General features: G+C 68.8%; 1 protein-coding gene across 1 annotated transcript in view; it reads left to right on the top strand.

Moving 5' to 3' along the window:
• Positions 1-1171, top strand: part of LOC104996459 — a gene marked incomplete at its 5' end in the record, with an annotated part of 26656 nt that overhangs the window by 20107 nt on the left and 5378 nt on the right. Inside the window, one exon of the mRNA XM_010850722.1 lies at positions 462-531. Coding sequence (XP_010849024.1) covers positions 462-531 — 70 coding nt within the window. The remainder of the gene's footprint in view (positions 1-461; positions 532-1171) is intronic.

Consider the following 1171-nt stretch of genomic DNA (forward strand, 5'->3'; position numbering starts at 1 on the left):
CGGGAGCCCCTTCCGGGCCCCCTGGTCCAGGAAGGGGCTCCCGTCCAGCCACCTCGGGCCCCTTCTTTCTCCTCCTGGGCGCCAAGGGAGGCCTGAACCAGATGTCCTGGAGCTGCTGGCTTTGCCCGAAGGCCCCCTCCCCGTGTACCCACAGGACACCCACCCAGCACCCTGAGCTGTGCGGAGAAGCTTTCCATCTGGGGGTCTCAGGACCCCCCAGCAATGAACACAGCCAGGCTGAGGGTGTGTGCAGAGCTGAGTGGCCATCCGAGGGTGGGGGTCTGCAGGCCAAGTGAAGGCTGAGGGCCCTCAGTGGCACGGAGGCTGGCCCGACCCCCACCTGCCTTGGCATGTCAGGGGAATCAAGGCTGTGTGTCTGACCCACAGACCCCGGCACCAGGGAGGCACGGGCGGCCCCCACCACCCAGAAGAGCTGCTGCCACCAGCGTCCGGGGCATGAGGGAGCCCCCTTCCCCAGGTGAGTGCCCCGGGCAGCAGCGGGCACCGATACCTGCACACACACACACTCAGGTAAACAGGGCCGGGGCTCGGGTTCGAGGGAGACACTGCTGAGACGGGCAGGCCCAGGGAGGGCTGGGGTGATCCCGGTGCACAAATGATGGGGGTCCCAGGAGGGCCGGCCGCCCGCCGGCAGCACGGGGGCCCTGCGGCCCACTCCACCACCTGGGGCTCTTCAGCCCATGTTGCAAACGTGCAAAGGGGCCTGGACAGGAGAGGGGACGGGCCCAGGAGGCCCCCGCGGTGACCATGCAGTCGGGGGACTCCTCAGGGGCCTGAGGCGCACTCAAGGGTGGTCCCAACTGTCCTGAACAAAGGCGGAGCCCGGGAAGCCCCGCAGGCCCCCTAACCTGGCACACGGGCCAGGAGCGAGGCTCAGCGCACACCTAGGAGCCAGCAGGGCGCTGCTGAGGCCTCCACCCCCCATCTCCCCACCCCCCATCTCTAGAAGTCTATGCGCCCAAGGGTCACTGCCGTTCACCCCACGCGTGGCTGCAGAGCAGCCGTCACCTTTAGCCAGCCCCTGGTGCCCAGTGAGCTGGCCCCCCGGTTGCGATGGCCATCCCAGGAATCGTTGCTCAGCCTGAGGGGGTCGAGAGCTAGCTACCCCCGGCTCGCGTGGGCTCTGCCTCCGGGCACCTGGCCGCAGTCT

The sequence above is a fragment of the Bison bison genome, unplaced genomic scaffold (genome assembly GCF_000754665.1).
Source record: "Bison bison bison isolate TAMUID 2011002044 unplaced genomic scaffold, Bison_UMD1.0 scf7180017851433, whole genome shotgun sequence".
Taxonomy (NCBI): Eukaryota; Metazoa; Chordata; class Mammalia; order Artiodactyla; family Bovidae; genus Bison; species Bison bison.